The sequence below is a fragment of the Bos taurus genome, chromosome 19 (genome assembly GCF_002263795.3).
Source record: "Bos taurus isolate L1 Dominette 01449 registration number 42190680 breed Hereford chromosome 19, ARS-UCD2.0, whole genome shotgun sequence".
NCBI lineage: Eukaryota > Metazoa > Chordata > Mammalia > Artiodactyla > Bovidae > Bos > Bos taurus.
In genome coordinates this window covers 57,056,739-57,078,358 of record NC_037346.1, presented here as the reverse complement: position 1 = coordinate 57,078,358, position 21,620 = coordinate 57,056,739, and the positions used below count along the sequence as shown (strand labels likewise).

Below are 21,620 nucleotides of genomic sequence, written 5' to 3'. Positions count from 1 at the left end.
GCCTAGCAGACCACGGCTGGCCCCTGGGGACTCAGAACACAAGCCCCCTGTCTTCTGGGGCTCCCAGCCCAGATTACAGCCCCAGACACTCTGTGTGCCTGTGTCACCCAGGCTGTTTACTCAGTCCGAGACCAAGTCTTCCGACTCCCCTCTCCCTCCTTTCCTCTCCCCAGGACAGCGCCTTGCCCAAGATGAGCCCCCCAGGAACTGTGCCGACCCCGGAGGAGTCTGACCTAGAGAGCGTCAAGATGCTGAACTCCGAGTCCCCGCACCAGCACGGAAGCTTCCTCCCTCTGCTCGGCACTGAGAGGTGAGCTGAGGACCACTTCCAGCCATCCAGCCCGCCTGAGCCACCAGGCCGTGTCTCAGAGATGCCAGCCCAGACCTGGCCTCCCAGGGAGGATGGAGCAGGAAAGAGGGGAGGGGGGCACAGGTCTGGAGCCAGGACTTTGGGGTCCTCGTTCCCACAATGCAACAGTTCTCAAGGAGGCGTGGCAGTGGGACCCCCGTGGTACCAGCCTGGGCAACAGCTGCCCATCCTCCTCTGCCCACCTCAGTGAAGCCAACCACCTGTTCAAGGCCAGCTCCCGGGCCTGGCAAGCGAAGGGCTCCTGTCTGCCCACCCCACCCCCAATCCTGGCCGGCACCCTGGTGACACAGGAGGTGAGCAGTGGGTCCCACGGTTCCCTGGATGTGGGTGGGAGTACCCGGGAGGGACACCCAGTGGTTGGGATGGAACTTTTCCAAAACAGCCCTCTGAGGACATAGGGTTCCTGCTGGGTCCAATGGCTTCTCTTCCCAACCCATTCATCTCACAAGCTGCCACTCAGGTCGGTCTGAACGGCCAGATCAACTCCTCCCCCGGAAGCATCGAGAATCTGTCGGAGATCCCCTTGTCCCACAAAGGTGTGTCCCCTGCCTCCCCCACCCCCCATCAGCCTGAGCCTGGCATGATCTCAATAGCTCAGCGCACCCAGCCGAAGCCCCTTCCTTCCCTCTCCTCTGCTGAACACACCCAGGCATCGTTCTAGAAAGAGAGGCACCAGTACCCAGAGAAGAGTAACCACCTGCTCTGTCCACACAGAGCAGGGGACACAATTGGAAACCAGAATGGGGAACACATGGTACTTGGGGTCACGCCCCCTCCACTTCCCACTCGGAAATAATTGTAATAGCAAATAGAGTCCGAATCCTCCCTACCCTGTGGCCACAGGTGACCCTCATATCTCAGCAATCCATCTTCAGAACCTGGGACTTCCCTGGCAGTCCAGTGGTTAAGACTCAGCACTTCACTGCAGTGGGTGAAAGTTCGATCCCCAGTCAGGGAACTAAGATCCTGTATGCCGTGTGTCATGGTCAAAAAAAAATCTTCCCAACCCACTGAGGCTGGTTTTACCATCGTCAGTTTACAGATGAAAAGAAGGCTCAGAAACTTGCCCAAAGTTTCTCAAACAGCAAGCAAGTTGGGGTGAGCTGCAGCAGAGAAGGGGGTATTGGAGGTGCAGGAGCGGGGGGCGGAATGTGGCCTTGATCCTGGGGTGGGTGCCCCTCTGTCCCGCCGCAGGGAGGAAGGAGACCGCGGCCGACACCAAGAGCATCACTGGGAAGGCTGCCCGGCACCGCTCGCAGGCCCTGGGGGCCGAGGGGCGCCAACTGCTGGCACCCACCATGAAGCAGAGCAGCCTGTCCCTGCACTCGCTGGGCGAGACTGATGACGTGTGGCCACCGAGACCGCTGGCCTGCAAGCGGCCGCCCAGCCCCACCCTCCAGCACACCGCCAGCGAGGACAGCCTATCCAGCAGCACAGGCGAGGCGCCATCCCGGGCAGTCGAGCGTCATGGCGATGGCCCTTGTCCCCCGCTGCAAGGCCAGAAGAAAAGCCCAAGAAACAAACGAGAGGAGTCCCTGGAGGCAAAGAGGAAGCGGAGGTCCCAGGCCTTTGAAGTCACAGGACAAGGGGTGAGCCTAGAGGGACAGGAGCTGGGGGTGTCTGGGCCCCTTCCTTGCCGGGTTCTGAAGGCTGGACTCCTCCAGAGGCCCCAGGGTACCACTAGCTGTGCACCACTCTCCATGGAGTGTCCCCCAACTGAACCCAACATCTCCTTGTATCAGATCCCCACGCAGCTCCCAGCTCATCTGGCTCTCCAGCCAACACAGCTGTCCCGCCCCAAGATGCACGTTGCTGGACCCCGGCCTGTGGAGAATCACACCGAAGAACAGAGGATGCCAGTGGTTGGACACCTGACCCCTACCATCAGACCCCTGGGAAAGACCACGCTGCCTATGGCCAAGGTCAAACTCCCTCCGTGCCAGAGCTTGGGTGAGTCCCAGCAAGTGTCGGGGGGCGGGGATAGCAATGGGGAGAGGGGAGCCCTTGGCCAGGCCAGGGAGGAGACTGGTTGAACTCCCTGCCCCTATGGCTGCCCCTTGCTGGAAACTGGGTTCCTGAAGACTATTAGTGGGACTGGCCTCTGGAGGGGAGGTGCCCCTAGGGAGTTCAGAGCCACTGTGGGTGACGAGAGGGGCATGGAGAGGCATGCCTTAAAGCAGAGCTCCTGGCCCTTCCCGTTGCAGGCCCCGAGGACACCTCCCCTGTCGCTGCCCCCTCCAACCCAGGGGATGTTTCCGAACGGGTTGCTCGGATGCCCCGCCTGCCCTATGGCACAAGCACTCAAGGCAAAAATGGACGCTTAGGGCACAACTGAGGGGCCCTGCCCGGAACCGGCCCTCCTGCCCGCCAAGGCTTGATGGGGTGTGGCAGTAATGGGAGACGGAGGCTGGGCAGATGGGGATGACCTGGCGTCAGGAGCTCGGGATCTCAGAAGGCTGGGGCCCCTGGGACCCAGGAACCATGGGGGTGCCTGCCCCCACACTTCCGTGCCTTCAGTGCCAACGGGAAGGGGAACTGAGCCCAGGAGGCATGGCCTGGATGGCAGGGCTCCCTGGCTTCCCAGCCCTGGATCCCAGGGCTCCCTGGGCACAGACTCCTGTTGCCAAAACTCTTCTCTAAGATCTGCAACCAGATTGGCCTGAGGAATGTGGGGCGGGGGTGGAGCAAGGAGGGACTGTTCATGGGATTAGGGCTCCTGGGCCCACATCTGGGACAAGGGCATGCTGGATGGCTGGGGAAGGGCCTGCCGGGCATTTCCCTTACTGTGGCTGGGGGCTGGAAAGGAATCTAGCTTTGTTACTCAGCAGTCGTTTCCACCTTCCCCCTGCCTCAGAACTGCTTGTTAACAATAAAAATCCCATTTGAGTTTTGTTGGTTGTTCCGGAAACTAGACCTTGTCTGAAAGGTGGGGTGGTCCTGACAGACTGGGCTTCCCTTCCCCGGGTCGTGCTAATGGTAAAGAACCTGCCTGCAATGCAGGAGATGCAAGAGATGTGGGTTCAATCCCTGGGTCAGGAAGATCCCCTGGAGGAAGAAATGGAAACCCACTCCAGATTCTTGCCTGAGGAATCCCATGGGTAGAGGACTGGCGGGCTCCAGTCCACGGGGCTGCAAAGAGCCGGACACGGCTGAGCGACCGAGCACATCACTGATTAAGATTCAACCCAAGTCCCCTCTTCCCACCACACCCTCTTCTTCTCCGGCTGGTTGTAGAGCACCAGTCAACAGACTCCTGGGGGAAAGCGTTTTTCCTCCGGACTCTGAGGTCTCTGCCCAGACCCCCTCCCAGGAGAGGTCAGAGACTTAGGGTTGTGCTTACCCCTCCCACCCCAGGAAGCCAGGGCTCAGAAACTGCTCAACTGAGCCCCTCAGTTTCAGGTGAGAAAGCACCCCCAAGGTGCACCTGACCATCTCGATGCTTTTACCTGCCCTGTCCCCTGTGGGGACGGGGGCCCTTGGGGAAAAGGTAATGAACGATGGGGAGTCCCTGACCTGTGGAGCCCTCCTTGGACTGTTTTTGCCCCCAGAACTGGGTGGTTTAATCACCCCCTTGCCGCTCCGAGCGCTGGTTTATTCTACCAAGAGCTCTGGCTTCCCACGTAGTGCTGGTGATAAACAATCCACTTGCCAATGCAGGAGACGCAAGAGACACGGGTTCGATTCCTGGGTTGGGAAGATCCCCTACAGGAGGAAAGGGCATTGCTCTCCAGTATTCTTGCCTGAAAAGTTCCACGGGCAGAGGAGCCTGCCAGGCTACATACAGTACATGAGGTGGCAAAGACTGAAACACTGCTGAGCACACACATACACAGCACCAGGAACCTTCCTTTCAGGTCAGTGAGAAAGCAACTCCTGAAACCAGGCATCTGGTCTACCACCAACGACCTGGCTTCTATCCACCCAGCTCTCAGGCTGCTAGCGCCTGGTCCCCCAGCGGGCCAGGACAGACACCTCCACTGGCCATGCCAATCCCGGTCCCTCTGCGCCATCTCTACTGGGCCTTTATTTTCCTGATCCAGAGGCCTCAGGGATGCTGAGCTCCCCGCCCCGGCCCGCCTGGCTACTTGGGGGTCCGGATGAGGGTGTGATAGACGGGCTTGACAATGAGGTGGAGATGCAGGGCATTCTCCACCAGGTACTCGGAGTTGCGCCGCTGCAGGTCGGTGTGCGCCAGGAAGTCACCGGCCTCCTCGCTGCTCTGGTGGAAGCTGTAGGCGTGGCGGACCAGCAGGCGGCCGTGGTGGCGCGCCCCCACCAGCACGGTCTTCTGGAAGCTCACGCCCGCCGCGTCGCCGCCGCTGCTGGCCGGCGTGACCACCAGCCGGGGCCGGCCGTCCTCGGGGCGTGCGAGGGGCAGCGCTGTGCCCGTGGCGTCCGTGTAGACAGGCCGCAGGCTTACCGGCAGCCAGCGTGGCGAGAAGAGCACGTTCCAGGTGACCCGGCGGCCCGAGTCATGGCTGCTTGGGCCCAGCTGCGTCTGGAAGCTGGTGCTGCGATCGTCGCGGGCCGGGTTGTTGATGACCCACGGGGCGCCGCAGGCAGGCGCGAGGTAGTTGTGGGGCAGGATGGCGCACCGTTGACGTCGAAAAACTTGGCATAGTGCAGCGGCGAGGTGGCGTGGAACTGGTAGGCCTGAAGGAGCAGGTCGGCCACCGCCGGGCCGTGGCGCGCCAGGGCGGCCGAGCACGCCTGAGGCTGAAACAGCCGCGCCGCAGGGATCATGGGGTAACGGATGGCGCGCAGCGCGCGCTCGGCCACAGCCGGCGGCGGCCGCGCGCGGCCCAGCCACGCCTCCAGCGCCTGGAAGAGCTCCAGCTCGTCCTGCAGCACGAGGTCCGAGCGCGGAAGCAGCTGCGCCAGCAGCTCAGGGCTCACGGCGCCCCACTCGGCGCTCCCCGCCACGGCCGACAGGTTCCAGGCCAGGAACTGCAGGCAGCTCTGGCGCAGGGCCTCGTCCCCGGTGCTCACCGCGTAGTGGTACCAGCCCACCGCCGGGCCCGCGCCGCCCGCCAGGTGCGCGCGCATATAGTCGGCCACGCCCCGCTGCAAGGAGGCCACGCGGTACTTGGTGGCCAGCTGGTGCAGGGGGATGGCCTGTGCCAGCAGCACGGTCAGCTCTCCGCAGTAGAGGTACCTGCCAGAGAGGTACAGAGATGGAGCGCGGTCAGGGCGGCCTGCGGTTACCCTATCCAGCGCTGCCTCCTGAGTCCCGAGGATACCCGGCCTTGGGCAGACAGTATCGTCATTAAGGGAGCCAACAGAAGGACCTTCCCGCGCGCATCCTACTTCACCGCCTCTTCTTTCCGGTTTCTCGTGGGACGTGGAAATAAGCAAGCATTTATTGAGCACAGGTGGCTCAGTGGTGAAGCATCCGCCTGCCAATTCAGGAGACGCAGGTTCTGTCCCTGGGTCAGGAAGATCCCCTGGAGTAGGAAATGGCTACCCCCTCCAGTATTCTTTCCTGGAGAACCCCATGGACAGAGGAGCCTGGCGGGTCACAGAGTCAGACACCAGTGAGGAACTAACGCTTTGTGTGTGTGGACTCAGTCGCTCAGTTGGGTCCGACTCTTTGCTACCCCCTGGACTATAGCCCACCAGCCTCCTCTGTCCATGGGATTCTCCAGGCAAGAACTCATCTTTAAAATGGGAGTGGTCAACCCTAGTGGGGTTGATGAGAAGAGTAAATAAATCCTTTCACATATTAAAGACTCAGAAAACTGTTAGCCAACATTTTAATGAGGATTTTCCAGATCTCCCTTCTCTGTTCTGGAGCATAGCCATACCAGGGGGCTTCAGGGTCCACCAGTCCAGAGGGCATGAGATGGGCTGCGGTTGAGCTGGTCCACGGAGCTCATTTCCCTGGATTCCCTGGTGGCTCAGATGGTAAAGAGTCCGCCCGCCAATGCGGGAGACCGAGGTTCCATCCCTGGGTCGGGAAGATCCCTTGGAGAAAGAAATGGCAGCCCACTCCAATGTCCTCGCCTGGAGAATCCCATGGAAGAAGGAGCCTGGCGGGCTGCGGTCCATGGGGTCGCAAAGAGTCGAAAAGAACTGAGCGACTGCACTGCACGGAGCCTGTTTCAGGGATGGGTTGCAATAAGTGGGCACAGAGGGGTCACTCAGGAGCAGTCCCCGGGTGCAGAGTTCAAGACACAGCTTCGAAAAGCAGGCCTCGAAGTGGGGCTTCAGCCGGCCGCACAGCATCCGGGGGCTTGGAGGGGCGAGGACCCGCTCAGCGGCGGGCGCGGGCGGCCCCTCATCAGCCACCTGGTGCTGACGGCCCGCTCGGCTCCCCAGCTGGCGCTGGAGCAGCGGTGCCGAGAGCTGCGCGCGCGGGGCCGCCGCCTGGAGGAGACGCTGCCGCGGCGCGTCAGCTCGGAGCAGCAGCGCGAGGCGCTCGGCCTGCTCTGCCGCGTGCACGAGCTGGAGCTGGAGAAGGCCGAGATGCAGTCGCAAGCCCTGCTCCGCGACGGCGCGCTCCGCCACCGCCGCGAGGCCCTGCGCCGCCTGGAGCAGCGCCTCAGCCTCTGCGAGGAGATCATCCGCGCCCAGCGGCAGCTCATCCAGGGTAGGGTCCCCGCGCTACCTACCCTGCGAGTCCGACCCGCTAAGGGCCCGAGAGCGCGCACTGAGCCCTGCCTCTCCGCTCCCCCACCCTAGACGGCAACCTGGCCGTGCCGCAGCACCTGAAGGAGCTGTACGAAGTGTACCTGCGGGAGCATGAGGAGGGCAACCTGGAGCGTGCCACCATGATGGACCGCCTGGCCTCTCGGGCCCTGCAGGTGGGCGCCCGGGCCGCACCATGCGCCCCTGTGCTAGGGGCAGGGCTGATGCCCAAGGCGGCGCCTTCCAGCAAGTAGGCTGGCCTCGGGACCGGGCTGGCTGGTCCCCAGAAAGCTGACACCTCCTCCTTATCCGACACAGAGCCTCGCCAAGCTCTCCTCCCGTGGTGTTCTTCTCCCGCACGTGTCCCCATCCAGGGTCTGAAGGTCAGGGTTGGCCATCTGAGATATCACTAAGGGCCCCAGATGCCCTCCCAGGAGCCCAGGCCACCAGGCGGTGCCCCTGGGGATGCCTAGCAGACCACGGCTGGCCCCTGGGGACTCAGAACACAAGCCCCCCTGTCTTCTGGGGCTCCCAGCCCAGATTACAGCCCCAGACACTCTGTGTGCCTGTGTCACCCAGGCTGTTTACTCAGTCCGAGACCAAGTCTTCCGACTCCCCTCTCCCTCCTTTCCTCTCCCCAGGACAGCGCCTTGCCCAAGATGAGCCCCCCAGGAACTGTGCCGACCCCGGAGGAGTCTGACCTAGAGAGCGTCAAGATGCTGAACTCCGAGTCCCCGCACCAGCACGGAAGCTTCCTCCCTCTGCTCGGCACTGAGAGGTGAGCTGAGGACCACTTCCAGCCATCCAGCCCGCCTGAGCCACCAGGCCGTGTCTCAGAGATGCCAGCCCAGACCTGGCCTCCCAGGGAGGATGGAGCAGGAAAGAGGGGAGGGGGGCACAGGTCTGGAGCCAGGACTTTGGGGTCCTCGTTCCCACAATGCAACAGTTCTCAAGGAGGCGTGGCAGTGGGACCCCCGTGGTACCAGCCTGGGCAACAGCTGCCCATCCTCCTCTGCCCACCTCAGTGAAGCCAACCACCTGTTCAAGGCCAGCTCCCGGGCCTGGCAAGCGAAGGGCTCCTGTCTGCCCACCCCACCCCCAATCCTGGCCGGCACCCTGGTGACACAGGAGGTGAGCAGTGGGTCCCACGGTTCCCTGGATGTGGGTGGGAGTACCCGGGAGGGACACCCAGTGGTTGGGATGGAACTTTTCCAAAACAGCCCTCTGAGGACATAGGGTTCCTGCTGGGTCCAATGGCTTCTCTTCCCAACCCATTCATCTCACAAGCTGCCACTCAGGTCGGTCTGAACGGCCAGATCAACTCCTCCCCCGGAAGCATCGAGAATCTGTCGGAGATCCCCTTGTCCCACAAAGGTGTGTCCCCTGCCTCCCCCACCCCCCATCAGCCTGAGCCTGGCATGATCTCAATAGCTCAGCGCACCCAGCCGAAGCCCCTTCCTTCCCTCTCCTCTGCTGAACACACCCAGGCATCGTTCTAGAAAGAGAGGCACCAGTACCCAGAGAAGAGTAACCACCTGCTCTGTCCACACAGAGCAGGGGACACAATTGGAAACCAGAATGGGGAACACATGGTACTTGGGGTCACGCCCCCTCCACTTCCCACTCGGAAATAATTGTAATAGCAAATAGAGTCCGAATCCTCCCTACCCTGTGGCCACAGGTGACCCTCATATCTCAGCAATCCATCTTCAGAACCTGGGACTTCCCTGGCAGTCCAGTGGTTAAGACTCAGCACTTCACTGCAGTGGGTGAAAGTTCGATCCCCAGTCAGGGAACTAAGATCCTGTATGCCGTGTGTCATGGTCAAAAAAAAAATCTTCCCAACCCACTGAGGCTGGTTTTACCATCGTCAGTTTACAGATGAAAAGAAGGCTCAGAAACTTGCCCAAAGTTTCTCAAACAGCAAGCAAGTTGGGGTGAGCTGCAGCAGAGAAGGGGGTATTGGAGGTGCAGGAGCGGGGGGCGGAATGTGGCCTTGATCCTGGGGTGGGTGCCCCTCTGTCCCGCCGCAGGGAGGAAGGAGACCGCGGCCGACACCAAGAGCATCACTGGGAAGGCTGCCCGGCACCGCTCGCAGGCCCTGGGGGCCGAGGGGCGCCAACTGCTGGCACCCACCATGAAGCAGAGCAGCCTGTCCCTGCACTCGCTGGGCGAGACTGATGACGTGTGGCCACCGAGACCGCTGGCCTGCAAGCGGCCGCCCAGCCCCACCCTCCAGCACACCGCCAGCGAGGACAGCCTATCCAGCAGCACAGGCGAGGCGCCATCCCGGGCAGTCGAGCGTCATGGCGATGGCCCTTGTCCCCCGCTGCAAGGCCAGAAGAAAAGCCCAAGAAACAAACGAGAGGAGTCCCTGGAGGCAAAGAGGAAGCGGAGGTCCCAGGCCTTTGAAGTCACAGGACAAGGGGTGAGCCTAGAGGGACAGGAGCTGGGGGTGTCTGGGCCCCTTCCTTGCCGGGTTCTGAAGGCTGGACTCCTCCAGAGGCCCCAGGGTACCACTAGCTGTGCACCACTCTCCATGGAGTGTCCCCCAACTGAACCCAACATCTCCTTGTATCAGATCCCCACGCAGCTCCCAGCTCATCTGGCTCTCCAGCCAACACAGCTGTCCCGCCCCAAGATGCACGTTGCTGGACCCCGGCCTGTGGAGAATCACACCGAAGAACAGAGGATGCCAGTGGTTGGACACCTGACCCCTACCATCAGACCCCTGGGAAAGACCACGCTGCCTATGGCCAAGGTCAAACTCCCTCCGTGCCAGAGCTTGGGTGAGTCCCAGCAAGTGTCGGGGGGCGGGGATAGCAATGGGGAGAGGGGAGCCCTTGGCCAGGCCAGGGAGGAGACTGGTTGAACTCCCTGCCCCTATGGCTGCCCCTTGCTGGAAACTGGGTTCCTGAAGACTATTAGTGGGACTGGCCTCTGGAGGGGAGGTGCCCCTAGGGAGTTCAGAGCCACTGTGGGTGACGAGAGGGGCATGGAGAGGCATGCCTTAAAGCAGAGCTCCTGGCCCTTCCCGTTGCAGGCCCCGAGGACACCTCCCCTGTCGCTGCCCCCTCCAACCCAGGGGATGTTTCCGAACGGGTTGCTCGGATGCCCCGCCTGCCCTATGGCACAAGCACTCAAGGCAAAAATGGACGCTTAGGGCACAACTGAGGGGCCCTGCCCGGAACCGGCCCTCCTGCCCGCCAAGGCTTGATGGGGTGTGGCAGTAATGGGAGACGGAGGCTGGGCAGATGGGGATGACCTGGCATCAGGAGCTCGGGATCTCAGAAGGCTGGGGCCCCTGGGACCCAGGAACCATGGGGGTGCCTGCCCCCACACTTCCGTGCCTTCAGTGCCAACGGGAAGGGGAACTGAGCCCAGGAGGCATGGCCTGGATGGCAGGGCTCCCTGGCTTCCCAGCCCTGGATCCCAGGGCTCCCTGGGCACAGACTCCTGTTGCCAAAACTCTTCTCTAAGATCTGCAACCAGATTGGCCTGAGGAATGTGGGGCGGGGGTGGAGCAAGGAGGGACTGTTCATGGGATTAGGGCTCCTGGGCCCACATCTGGGACAAGGGCATGCTGGATGGCTGGGGAAGGGCCTGCCGGGCATTTCCCTTACTGTGGCTGGGGGCTGGAAAGGAATCTAGCTTTGTTACTCAGCAGTCGTTTCCACCTTCCCCCTGCCTCAGAACTGCTTGTTAACAATAAAAATCCCATTTGAGTTTTGTTGGTTGTTCCGGAAACTAGACCTTGTCTGAAAGGTGGGGTGGTCCTGACAGACTGGGCTTCCCTTCCCCGGGTCGTGCTAATGGTAAAGAACCTGCCTGCAATGCAGGAGATGCAAGAGATGTGGGTTCAATCCCTGGGTCAGGAAGATCCCCTGGAGGAAGAAATGGAAACCCACTCCAGATTCTTGCCTGAGGAATCCCATGGGTAGAGGACTGGCGGGCTCCAGTCCACGGGGCTGCAAAGAGCCGGACACGGCTGAGCGACCGAGCACATCACTGATTAAGATTCAACCCAAGTCCCCTCTTCCCACCACACCCTCTTCTTCTCCGGCTGGTTGTAGAGCACCAGTCAACAGACTCCTGGGGGAAAGCGTTTTTCCTCCGGACTCTGAGGTCTCTGCCCAGACCCCCTCCCAGGAGAGGTCAGAGACTTAGGGTTGTGCTTACCCCTCCCACCCCAGGAAGCCAGGGCTCAGAAACTGCTCAACTGAGCCCCTCAGTTTCAGGTGAGAAAGCACCCCCAAGGTGCACCTGACCATCTCGATGCTTTTACCTGCCCTGTCCCCTGTGGGGACGGGGGCCCTTGGGGAAAAGGTAATGAACGATGGGGAGTCCCTGACCTGTGGAGCCCTCCTTGGACTGTTTTTGCCCCCAGAACTGGGTGGTTTAATCACCCCCTTGCCGCTCCGAGCGCTGGTTTATTCTACCAAGAGCTCTGGCTTCCCACGTAGTGCTGGTGATAAACAATCCACTTGCCAATGCAGGAGACGCAAGAGACATGGGTTCGATTCCTGGGTTGGGAAGATTCCCCTGCAGGAGGAAAGGGCATTGCCCTCCAGTTATTCTTGCCTGAAAAGTTCCACGGGCAGAGGAGCCTGCCAGGCTACAGTACACGAGGTGGCAAAGACTGAAACACCGCTGAGCACACACATACACAGCACCAGGAACCTTCCTTTCAGGTCAGTGAGAAAGCAGCTGCTGAAACCAGGCATCTGGTCTACCACCCACCACCTGGCTTCTATCCACCCAGCTCTCAGGCTGCTAGGGCCTGGTCCCCCAGCGGGCCAGGACAGACACCTCCACTGGCCATGCCAATCCCGGTCCCTCTGCGCCATCTCTACTGGGCCTTTATTTTCCTGATCCAGAGGCCTCAGGGATGCTGAGCTCCCCGCCCCGGCCCGCCTGGCTACTTGGGGGTCCGGATGAGGGTGTGATAGACGGGCTTGACAATGAGGTGGAGATGCAGGGCATTCTCCACCAGGTACTCGGAGTTGCGCCGCTGCAGGTCGGTGTGCGCCAGGAAGTCACCGGCCTCCTCGCTGCTCTGGTGGAAGCTGTAGGCGTGGCGGACCAGCAGGCGGCCGTGGTGGCGCGCCCCCACCAGCACGGTCTTCTGGAAGCTCACGCCCGCCGCGTCGCCGCCGCTGCTGGCCGGCGTGACCACCAGCCGGGGCCGGCCGTCCTCGGGGCGTGCGAGGGGCAGCGCTGTGCCCGTGGCGTCCGCGTAGACAGGTCGCAGGCTTACCGGCAGCCAGCGTGGCGAGAAGAGCACGTTCCAGGTGACCCGGCGGCCCGAGTCGTGGCCGCTTGGGCCCAGCTGCGTCTGGAAGCTGGTGCTGCGATCGTCGCGGGCCGGGTTGTTGATGACCCACGGGGCGCCGCAGGCAGGCGCGAGGTAGTTGTGGGGCAGGATGGCGCACCGTTGACGTCGAAAAACTTGGCGTAGTGCAGCGGCGAGGCGGCGTGGAACTGGTAGGCCTGAAGGAGCAGGTCGGCCACCGCCGGGCTGTGGCGCGCCAGGGCGGCCGAGCGCGCCTGAAGCTGAAACAGCTGCGCCGCAGGGATCGTGGGGTAACGGATGGCGCGCAGCGCGCGCTCGGCCACAGCCGGCGGCGGCCGCGCGCGGCCCAGCCACGCCTCCAGCGCCTGGAAGAGCTCCAGCTCGTCCTGCAGCACGAGGTCCGAGCGCGGAAGCAGCTGCGCCAGCAGCTCAGGGCTCACGGCGCCCCACTCGGCGCTCCCCGCCACGGCCGACAGGTTCCAGGCCAGGAACTGCAGGCAGCTCTGGCGCAGGGCCTCGTCCCCGGTGCTCACCGCGTAGTGGTACCAGCCCACCGCCGGGCCCGCGCCGCCCGCCAGGTGCGCGCGCATATAGTCGGCCACGCCCCGCTGCAAGGAGGCCACGCGGTACTTGGTGGCCAGCTGGTGCAGGGGGATGGCCTGTGCCAGCAGCACGGTCAGCTCTCCGCAGTAGAGGTACCTGCCAGAGAGGTACAGAGATGGAGCGCGGTCAGGGAGGCCAGCGGTTACCCTATCCAGCGCTGCCTCCTGAGTCCCGAGGATACCCGGCCTTGGGCAGACAGTATCGTCATTAAGGGAGCCAACAGAAGGACCTTCCCGCGCGCATCCTACTTCACCGCCTCTTCTTTCCGGTTTCTCGTGGGACGTGGAAATAAGCAAGCATTTATTGAGCACAGGTGGCTCAGTGGTGAAGCATCCGCCTGCCAATTCAGGAGACGCAGGTTCTGTCCCTGGGTCAGGAAGATCCCCTGGAGTAGGAAATGGCTACCCCCTCCAGTATTCTTTCCTGGAGAACCCCATGGACAGAGGAGCCTGGCGGGTCACAGAGTCAGACACCAGTGAGGAACTAACGCTTTGTGTGTGTGGACTCAGTCGCTCAGTTGGGTCCGACTCTTTGCTACCCCCTGGACTATAGCCCACCAGCCTCCTCTGTCCATGGGATTCTCCAGGCAAGAACTCATCTTTAAAATGGGAGTGGTCAACCCTAGTGGGGTTGATGAGAAGAGTAAATAAATCCTTTCACACATTAAAGACTCAGAAAACTGTTAGCCAACATTTTAATGAGGATTTTCCAGATCTCCCTTCTCTGTTCTGGAGCATAGCCATACCAGGGGGCTTCAGGGTCCACCAGTCCAGAGGGCATGAGATGGGCTGCGGTTGAGCTGGTCCACGGAGCTCATTTCCCTGGATTCCCTGGTGGCTCAGATGGTAAAGAGTCCGCCCGCCAATGCGGGAGACCGAGGTTCGATCCCTGGGTCGGGAAGATCCCTTGGAGAAAGAAATGGCAGCCCACTCCAATGTCCTCGCCTGGAGAATCCCATGGAAGAAGGAGCCTGGCGGGCTGCGGTCCATGGGGTCGCAAAGAGTCGAAAAGAACTGAGCGACTGCACTGCACGGAGCCTGTTTCAGGGATGGGTTGCAATAAGTGGGCACAGAGGGGTCACTCAGGAGCAGTCCCCGGGTGCAGAGTTCAAGACACTACTTCGAAAAGCAGGCCTCGAACTGGGGCTTCAGCCGGCCGCACAGCATCCGGGGGCTTGGAGGGGCGAGGACCCGCTCAGCGGCGGGCGCGGGCGGCCCCTCATCAGCCACCTGGTGCTGACGGCCCGCTCGGCTCCCCAGCTGGCGCTGGAGCAGCGGTGCCGAGAGCTGCGCGCGCGGGGCCGCCGCCTGGAGGAGACGCTGCCGCGGCGCGTCAGCTCGGAGCAGCAGCGCGAGGCGCTCGGCCTGCTCTGCCGCGTGCACGAGCTGGAGCTGGAGAAGGCCGAGATGCAGTCGCAAGCCCTGCTCCGCGACGGCGCGCTCCGCCACCGCCGCGAGGCCCTGCGCTGCCTGGAGCAGCGCCTCAGCCTCTGCGAGGAGATCATCCGCGCCCAGCGGCAGCTCATCCAGGGTAGGGTCCCCGCGCTACCTACCCCGCGAGTCCGACCCGCTAAGGGCCCGAGAGCGCGCACTGAGCCCTGCCTCTCCGCTCCCCCACCCTAGACGGCAACCTGGCCGTGCCGCAGCACCTGAAGGAGCTGTACGAAGTGTACCTGCGGGAGCATGAGGAGGGCAACCTGGAGCGTGCCACCATGATGGACCGCCTGGCCTCTCGGGCCCTGCAGGTGGGCGCCCGGGCCGCACCATGCGCCCCTGTGCTAGGGGCAGGGCTGATGCCCAAGGCGGCGCCTTCCAGCAAGTAGGCTGGCCTCGGGACCGGGCTGGCTGGTCCCCAGAAAGCTGACACCTCCTCCTTATCCGACACAGAGCCTCGCCAAGCTCTCCTCCCGTGGTGTTCTTCTCCCGCACGTGTCCCCACCCAGGGTCTGAAGGTCAGGGTTGGCCATCTGAGATATCACTAAGGGCCCCAGATGCCCTCGCAGGAGCCCAGGCCACCAGGCGGTGCCCCTGGGGATGCCTAGCAGACCACGGCTGGCCCCTGGGGACTCAGAACACAAGCCCCCCTGTCTTCTGGGGCTCCCAGCCCAGATTACAGCCCCAGACACTCTGTGTGCCTGTGTCACCCAGGCTGTTTACTCAGTCCGAGACCAAGTCTTCCGACTCCCCTCTCCCTCCTTTCCTCTCCCCAGGACAGCGCCTTGCCCAAGATGAGCCCCCCAGGAACTGTGCCGACCCCGGAGGAGTCTGACCTAGAGAGCGTCAAGATGCTGAACTCCGAGTCCCCGCACCAGCACGGAAGCTTCCTCCCTCTGCTCGGCACTGAGAGGTGAGCTGAGGACCACTTCCAGCCATCCAGCCCGCCTGAGCCACCAGGCCGTGTCTCAGAGATGCCAGCCCAGACCTGGCCTCCCAGGGAGGATGGAGCAGGAAAGAGGGGAGGGGGGCACAGGTCTGGAGCCAGGACTTTGGGGTCCTCGTTCCCACAATGCAACAGTTCTCAAGGAGGCGTGGCAGTGGGACCCCCGTGGTACCAGCCTGGGCAACAGCTGCCCATCCTCCTCTGCCCACCTCAGTGAAGCCAACCACCTGTTCAAGGCCAGCTCCCGGGCCTGGCAAGCGAAGGGCTCCTGTCTGCCCACCCCACCCCCAATCCTGGCCGGCACCCTGGTGACACAGGAGGTGAGCAGTGGGTCCCACGGTTCCCTGGATGTGGGTGGGAGTACCCGGGAGGGACACCCAGTGGTTGGGATGGAACTTTTCCAAAACAGCCCTCTGAGGACATAGGGTTCCTGCTGGGTCCAATGGCTTCTCTTCCCAACCCATTCATCTCACAAGCTGCCACTCAGGTCGGTCTGAACGGCCAGATCAACTCCTCCCCCGGAAGCATCGAGAATCTGTCGGAGATCCCCTTGTCCCACAAAGGTGTGTCCCCTGCCTCCCCCACCCCCCATCAGCCTGAGCCTGGCATGATCTCAATAGCTCAGCGCACCCAGCCGAAGCCCCTTCCTTCCCTCTCCTCTGCTGAACACACCCAGGCATCGTTCTAGAAAGAGAGGCACCAGTACCCAGAGAAGAGTAACCACCTGCTCTGTCCACACAGAGCAGGGGACACAATTGGAAACCAGAATGGGGAACACATGGTACTTGGGGTCACGCCCCCTCCACTTCCCACTCGGAAATAATTGTAATAGCAAATAGAGTCCGAATCCTCCCTACCCTGTGGCCACAGGTGACCCTCATATCTCAGCAATCCATCTTCAGAACCTGGGACTTCCCTGGCAGTCCAGTGGTTAAGACTCAGCACTTCACTGCAGTGGGTGAAAGTTCGATCCCCAGTCAGGGAACTAAGATCCTGTATGCCGTGTGTCATGGTCAAAAAAAAAATCTTCCCAACCCACTGAGGCTGGTTTTACCATCGTCAGTTTACAGATGAAAAGAAGGCTCAGAAACTTGCCCAAAGTTTCTCAAACAGCAAGCAAGTTGGGGTGAGCTGCAGCAGAGAAGGGGGTATTGGAGGTGCAGGAGCGGGGGGCGGAATGTGGCCTTGATCCTGGGGTGGGTGCCCCTCTGTCCCGCCGCAGGGAGGAAGGAGACCGCGGCCGACACCAAGAGCATCACTGGGAAGGCTGCCCGGCACCGCTCGCAGGCCCTGGGGGCCGAGGGGCGCCAACTGCTGGCACCCACCATGAAGCAGAGCAGCCTGTCCCTGCACTCGCTGGGCGAGACTGATGACGTGTGGCCACCGAGACCGCTGGCCTGCAAGCGGCCGCCCAGCCCCACCCTCCAGCACACCGCCAGCGAGGACAGCCTATCCAGCAGCACAGGCGAGGCGCCATCCCGGGCAGTCGAGCGTCATGGCGATGGCCCTTGTCCCCCGCTGCAAGGCCAGAAGAAAAGCCCAAGAAACAAACGAGAGGAGTCCCTGGAGGCAAAGAGGAAGCGGAGGTCCCAGGCCTTTGAAGTCACAGGACAAGGGGTGAGCCTAGAGGGACAGGAGCTGGGGGTGTCTGGGCCCCTTCCTTGCCGGGTTCTGAAGGCTGGACTCCTCCAGAGGCCCCAGGGTACCACTAGCTGTGCACCACTCTCCATGGAGTGTCCCCCAACTGAACCCAACATCTCCTTGTATCAGATCCCCACGCAGCTCCCAGCTCATCTGGCTCTCCAGCCAACACAGCTGTCCCGCCCCAAGATGCACGTTGCTGGACCCCGGCCTGTGGAGAATCACACCGAAGAACAGAGGATGCCAGTGGTTGGACACCTGACCCCTACCATCAGACCCCTGGGAAAGACCACGCTGCCTATGGCCAAGGTCAAACTCCCTCCGTGCCAGAGCTTGGGTGAGTCCCAGCAAGTGTCGGGGGGCGGGGATAGCAATGGGGAGAGGGGAGCCCTTGGCCAGGCCAGGGAGGAGACTGGTTGAACTCCCTGCCCCTATGGCTGCCCCTTGCTGGAAACTGGGTTCCTGAAGACTATTAGTGGGACTGGCCTCTGGAGGGGAGGTGCCCCTAGGGAGTTCAGAGCCACTGTGGGTGACGAGAGGGGCATGGAGAGGCATGCCTTAAAGCAGAGCTCCTGGCCCTTCCCGTTGCAGGCCCCGAGGACACCTCCCCTGTCGCTGCCCCCTCCAACCCAGGGGATGTTTCCGAACGGGTTGCTCGGATGCCCCGCCTGCCCTATGGCACAAGCACTCAAGGCAAAAATGGACGCTTAGGGCACAACTGAGGGGCCCTGCCCGGAACCGGCCCTCCTGCCCGCCAAGGCTTGATGGGGTGTGGCAGTAATGGGAGACGGAGGCTGGGCAGATGGGGATGACCTGGCGTCAGGAGCTCGGGATCTCAGAAGGCTGGGGCCCCTGGGACCCAGGAACCATGGGGGTGCCTGCCCCCACACTTCCGTGCCTTCAGTGCCAACGGGAAGGGGAACTGAGCCCAGGAGGCATGGCCTGGATGGCAGGGCTCCCTGGCTTCCCAGCCCTGGATCCCAGGGCTCCCTGGGCACAGACTCCTGTTGCCAAAACTCTTCTCTAAGATCTGCAACCAGATTGGCCTGAGGAATGTGGGGCGGGGGTGGAGCAAGGAGGGACTGTTCATGGGATTAGGGCTCCTGGGCCCACATCTGGGACAAGGGCATGCTGGATGGCTGGGGAAGGGCCTGCCGGGCATTTCCCTTACTGTGGCTGGGGGCTGGAAAGGAATCTAGCTTTGTTACTCAGCAGTCGTTTCCACCTTCCCCCTGCCTCAGAACTGCTTGTTAACAATAAAAATCCCATTTGAGTTTTGTTGGTTGTTCCGGAAACTAGACCTTGTCTGAAAGGTGGGGTGGTCCTGACAGACTGGGCTTCCCTTCCCCGGGTCGTGCTAATGGTAAAGAACCTGCCTGCAATGCAGGAGATGCAAGAGATGTGGGTTCAATCCCTGGGTCAGGAAGATCCCCTGGAGGAAGAAATGGAAACCCACTCCAGATTCTTGCCTGAGGAATCCCATGGGTAGAGGACTGGCGGGCTCCAGTCCACGGGGCTGCAAAGAGCCGGACACGGCTGAGCGACCGAGCACATCACTGATTAAGATTCAACCCAAGTCCCCTCTTCCCACCACACCCTCTTCTTCTCCGGCTGGTTGTAGAGCACCAGTCAACAGACTCCTGGGGGAAAGCGTTTTTCCTCCGGACTCTGAGGTCTCTGCCCAGACCCCCTCCCAGGAGAGGTCAGAGACTTAGGGTTGTGCTTACCCCTCCCACCCCAGGAAGCCAGGGCTCAGAAACTGCTCAACTGAGCCCCTCAGTTTCAGGTGAGAAAGCACCCCCAAGGTGCACCTGACCATCTCGATGCTTTTACCTGCCCTGTCCCCTGTGGGGACGGGGGCCCTTGGGGAAAAGGTAATGAACGATGGGGAGTCCCTGACCTGTGGAGCCCTCCTTGGACTGTTTTTGCCCCCAGAACTGGGTGGTTTAATCACCCCCTTGCCGCTCCGAGCGCTGGTTTATTCTACCAAGAGCTCTGGCTTCCCACGTAGTGCTGGTGATAAACAATCCACTTGCCAATGCAGGAGACGCAAGAGACACGGGTTCGATTCCTGGGTTGGGAAGATCCCCTACAGGAGGAAAGGGCATTGCTCTCCAGTATTCTTGCCTGAAAAGTTCCACGGGCAGAGGAGCCTGCCAGGCTACATACAGTACATGAGGTGGCAAAGACTGAAACACTGCTGAGCACACACATACACAGCACCAGGAACCTTCCTTTCAGGTCAGTGAGAAAGCAACTCCTGAAACCAGGCATCTGGTCTACCACCAACGACCTGGCTTCTATCCACCCAGCTCTCAGGCTGCTAGCGCCTGGTCCCCCAGCGGGCCAGGACAGACACCTCCACTGGCCATGCCAATCCCGGTCCCTCTGCGCCATCTCTACTGGGCCTTTATTTTCCTGATCCAGAGGCCTCAGGGATGCTGAGCTCCCCGCCCCGGCCCGCCTGGCTACTTGGGGGTCCGGATGAGGGTGTGATAGACGGGCTTGACAATGAGGTGGAGATGCAGGGCATTCTCCACCAGGTACTCGGAGTTGCGCCGCTGCAGGTCGGTGTGCGCCAGGAAGTCACCGGCCTCCTCGCTGCTCTGGTGGAAGCTGTAGGCGTGGCGGACCAGCAGGCGGCCGTGGTGGCGCGCCCCCACCAGCACGGTCTTCTGGAAGCTCACGCCCGCCGCGTCGCCGCCGCTGCTGGCCGGCGTGACCACCAGCCGGGGCCGGCCGTCCTCGGGGGCGTGCGAGGGGCAGCGCTGTGCCCGTGGCGTCCGTGTAGACAGGCCGCAGGCTTACCGGCAGCCAGCGTGGCGAGAAGAGCACGTTCCAGGTGACCCGGCGGCCCGAGTCATGGCTGCTTGGGCCCAGCTGCGTCTGGAAGCTGGTGCTGCGATCGTCGCGGGCCGGGTTGTTGATGACCCACGGGGCGCCGCAGGCAGGCGCGAGGTAGTTGTGGGGCAGGATGGCGCACCGTTGACGTCGAAAAACTTGGCATAGTGCAGCGGCGAGGTGGCGTGGAACTGGTAGGCCTGAAGGAGCAGGTCGGCCACCGCCGGGCCGTGGCGCGCCAGGGCGGCCGAGCACGCCTGAGGCTGAAACAGCCGCGCCGCAGGGATCATGGGGTAACGGATGGCGCGCAGCGCGCGCTCGGCCACAGCCGGCGGCGGCCGCGCGCGGCCCAGCCACGCCTCCAGCGCCTGGAAGAGCTCCAGCTCGTCCTGCAGCACGAGGTCCGAGCGCGGAAGCAGCTGCGCCAGCAGCTCAGGGCTCACGGCGCCCCACTCGGCGCTCCCCGCCACGGCCGACAGGTTCCAGGCCAGGAACTGCAGGCAGCTCTGGCGCAGGGCCTCGTCCCCGGTGCTCACCGCGTAGTGGTACCAGCCCACCGCCGGGCCCGCGCCGCCCGCCAGGTGCGCGCGCATATAGTCGGCCACGCCCCGCTGCAAGGAGGCCACGCGGTACTTGGTGGCCAGCTGGTGCAGGGGGATGGCCTGTGCCAGCAGCACGGTCAGCTCTCCGCAGTAGAGGTACCTGCCAGAGAGGTACAGAGATGGAGCGCGGTCAGGGCGGCCTGCGGTTACCCTATCCAGCGCTGCCTCCTGAGTCCCGAGGATACCCGGCCTTGGGCAGACAGTATCGTCATTAAGGGAGCCAACAGAAGGACCTTCCCGCGCGCATCCTACTTCACCGCCTCTTCTTTCCGGTTTCTCGTGGGACGTGGAAATAAGCAAGCATTTATTGAGCACAGGTGGCTCAGTGGTGAAGCATCCGCCTGCCAATTCAGGAGACGCAGGTTCTGTCCCTGGGTCAGGAAGATCCCCTGGAGTAGGAAATGGCTACCCCCTCCAGTATTCTTTCCTGGAGAACCCCATGGACAGAGGAGCCTGGCGGGTCACAGAGTCAGACACCAGTGAGGAACTAACGCTTTGTGTGTGTGGACTCAGTCGCTCAGTTGGGTCCGACTCTTTGCTACCCCCTGGACTATAGCCCACCAGCCTCCTCTGTCCATGGGATTCTCCAGGCAAGAACTCATCTTTAAAATGGGAGTGGTCAACCCTAGTGGGGTTGATGAGAAGAGTAAATAAATCCTTTCACATATTAAAGACTCAGAAAACTGTTAGCCAACATTTTAATGAGGATTTTCCAGATCTCCCTTCTCTGTTCTGGAGCATAGCCATACCAGGGGGCTTCAGGGTCCACCAGTCCAGAGGGCATGAGATGGGCTGCGGTTGAGCTGGTCCACGGAGCTCATTTCCCTGGATTCCCTGGTGGCTCAGATGGTAAAGAGTCCGCCCGCCAATGCGGGAGACCGAGGTTCCATCCCTGGGTCGGGAAGATCCCTTGGAGAAAGAAATGGCAGCCCACTCCAATGTCCTCGCCTGGAGAATCCCATGGAAGAAGGAGCCTGGCGGGCTGCGGTCCATGGGGTCGCAAAGAGTCGAAAAGAACTGAGCGACTGCACTGCACGGAGCCTGTTTCAGGGATGGGTTGCAATAAGTGGGCACAGAGGGGTCACTCAGGAGCAGTCCCCGGGTGCAGAGTTCAAGACACAGCTTCGAAAAGCAGGCCTCGAAGTGGGGCTTCAGCCGGCCGCACAGCATCCGGGGGCTTGGAGGGGCGAGGACCCGCTCAGCGGCGGGCGCGGGCGGCCCCTCATCAGCCACCTGGTGCTGACGGCCCGCTCGGCTCCCCAGC

At 62.1% G+C, this 21,620-nt stretch overlaps 4 protein-coding genes and 1 pseudogene across 4 annotated transcripts; 2 read left to right on the top strand and 3 right to left on the bottom strand.

Moving 5' to 3' along the window:
- Positions 1 to 1,387: 1,387 nt before the first annotated feature.
- LOC112442726 (BTB/POZ domain-containing protein 17-like) lies at positions 1,388 to 5,812 on the bottom strand (the record flags this gene model as incomplete). Its single annotated transcript, XM_059878638.1, is given in 2 exon segments — positions 1,388 to 4,963; positions 4,966 to 5,812. Coding segments are annotated over 2 exon segments (1,359 nt in total), but the record flags the coding sequence as incomplete, so codon positions are not given.
- A 297-nt stretch (positions 5,813 to 6,109) lies between these two features.
- LOC132343124 (BTB/POZ domain-containing protein 17-like) lies at positions 6,110 to 13,276 on the bottom strand (the record flags this gene model as incomplete). The annotated part of the gene is given in 2 exon segments (XM_059878636.1): positions 6,110 to 12,427; positions 12,430 to 13,276. Coding segments are annotated over 2 exon segments (1,359 nt in total), but the record flags the coding sequence as incomplete, so codon positions are not given.
- On the top strand, positions 8,898 to 10,171 carry LOC112442729 (kinesin-like protein KIF19). Its single transcript, XM_024981088.2, has 3 exons — positions 8,898 to 9,425; positions 9,579 to 9,786; positions 10,041 to 10,171. Exons 1-3 carry the CDS (start codon positions 9,135 to 9,137, stop codon positions 10,169 to 10,171), a joined length of 630 nt encoding a protein of 209 aa, XP_024836856.1. The 5' UTR covers positions 8,898 to 9,134.
- LOC112442728 (kinesin-like protein KIF19) lies at positions 13,224 to 18,503 on the top strand. Its single transcript, XM_024981084.2, has 3 exons — positions 13,224 to 16,889; positions 17,043 to 17,250; positions 17,505 to 18,503. The coding sequence occupies exons 1-3, from the start codon at positions 16,599 to 16,601 to the stop codon at positions 17,633 to 17,635; spliced, it is 630 nt and encodes a 209-aa protein (XP_024836852.1). The 5' UTR covers positions 13,224 to 16,598; the 3' UTR covers positions 17,636 to 18,503.
- LOC112442727 (BTB/POZ domain-containing protein 17-like) lies at positions 16,318 to 20,743 on the bottom strand (annotated as a pseudogene).
- Positions 20,744 to 21,620: the final 877 nt, after the last annotated feature.